Genomic DNA, 760 nt, shown 5'->3' on the forward strand with positions numbered 1-760 from the left:
TTCATCACAGAGTTGGGTGGGGGTGGCAGTGGGCTGGTCTTTAAAACCAGGTTGGGAGGCGGTGGGGAGGTGTAAGATTAGGCTCTGGGATGGGGAGCCCATTGATTCCGCCTCCATAATCGTGTCGTCCCCCTCCGCAGCAGCAGTCCCCAGCTCCCTCCCCGAGGCCTGGGTCCCCTGGGTGGCTTCGGCACCTTTCGCCTTCTGCTTACGGGCAGACTGGATAAGCTCGCTGCGTCTCTCCGCTGCAGACGTTTTATGGATCAGCCGCTTCTGGTCCTTAGTTCGCTGGGCCAGTTCTGCGGATTGTTTGCGGGCTGCTCGGGCTGCAGCTGTTTGCGCCAGAAAGAACGTGCGCCTGGCTTCCCCCGTCAGGTCTGGCCTGCGGATTTTCTTTATTCCTTGGGTCTTGCGGGGCTTGCATGCTTTCCCCTTATGGAGGTCCGGTGCCGCTGAGGGTGGGGTTAGGTCCAGTACTACTGCTTCTGGTGCCCCCGGCAGTGCTGCTGTCGCCGGCGCTCCTTCCACGGCCGTGGCCGTGGGTGCGGATGAAATCCCATTGGGGTTCGCTGCGGGGGGTGGGGTTGGGTCCAGTGCTGCTGCTTCTGGTGCCCCCGGCAGTGCTGCTGCCGCCGGCGCTCCTTTCACGGCCGTGGCCGTGGGTGTGGAAGAAATCCCATTGNGGTTCGCTGCGGGGGGTGGGGTTGGGTCCAGTGCTGCTGCTTCTGGTGCCCCCGGCAGTGCTGCTGCCGCCGGCGCT

The 760-nt window shown here is 64.0% G+C and overlaps 1 protein-coding gene across 1 annotated transcript in view; it reads left to right on the forward strand.

Annotated features, from left to right (window-relative positions):
* Positions 1-258: 258 nt before the first annotated feature.
* Positions 259-760, forward strand: part of VOLCADRAFT_106826 (uncharacterized protein) — a gene marked incomplete at both ends in the record, with an annotated part of 15,706 nt that continues 15,204 nt past the window's right edge. The window contains one exon of the mRNA XM_002955446.1: positions 259-352. Coding sequence (XP_002955492.1) covers positions 259-352 — 94 coding nt within the window. The remainder of the gene's footprint in view (positions 353-760) is intronic.

Source organism: Volvox carteri (genome assembly GCF_000143455.1).
Source record: "Volvox carteri f. nagariensis unplaced genomic scaffold VOLCAscaffold_52, whole genome shotgun sequence".
Taxonomy (NCBI): domain Eukaryota; kingdom Viridiplantae; phylum Chlorophyta; class Chlorophyceae; order Chlamydomonadales; family Volvocaceae; genus Volvox; species Volvox carteri.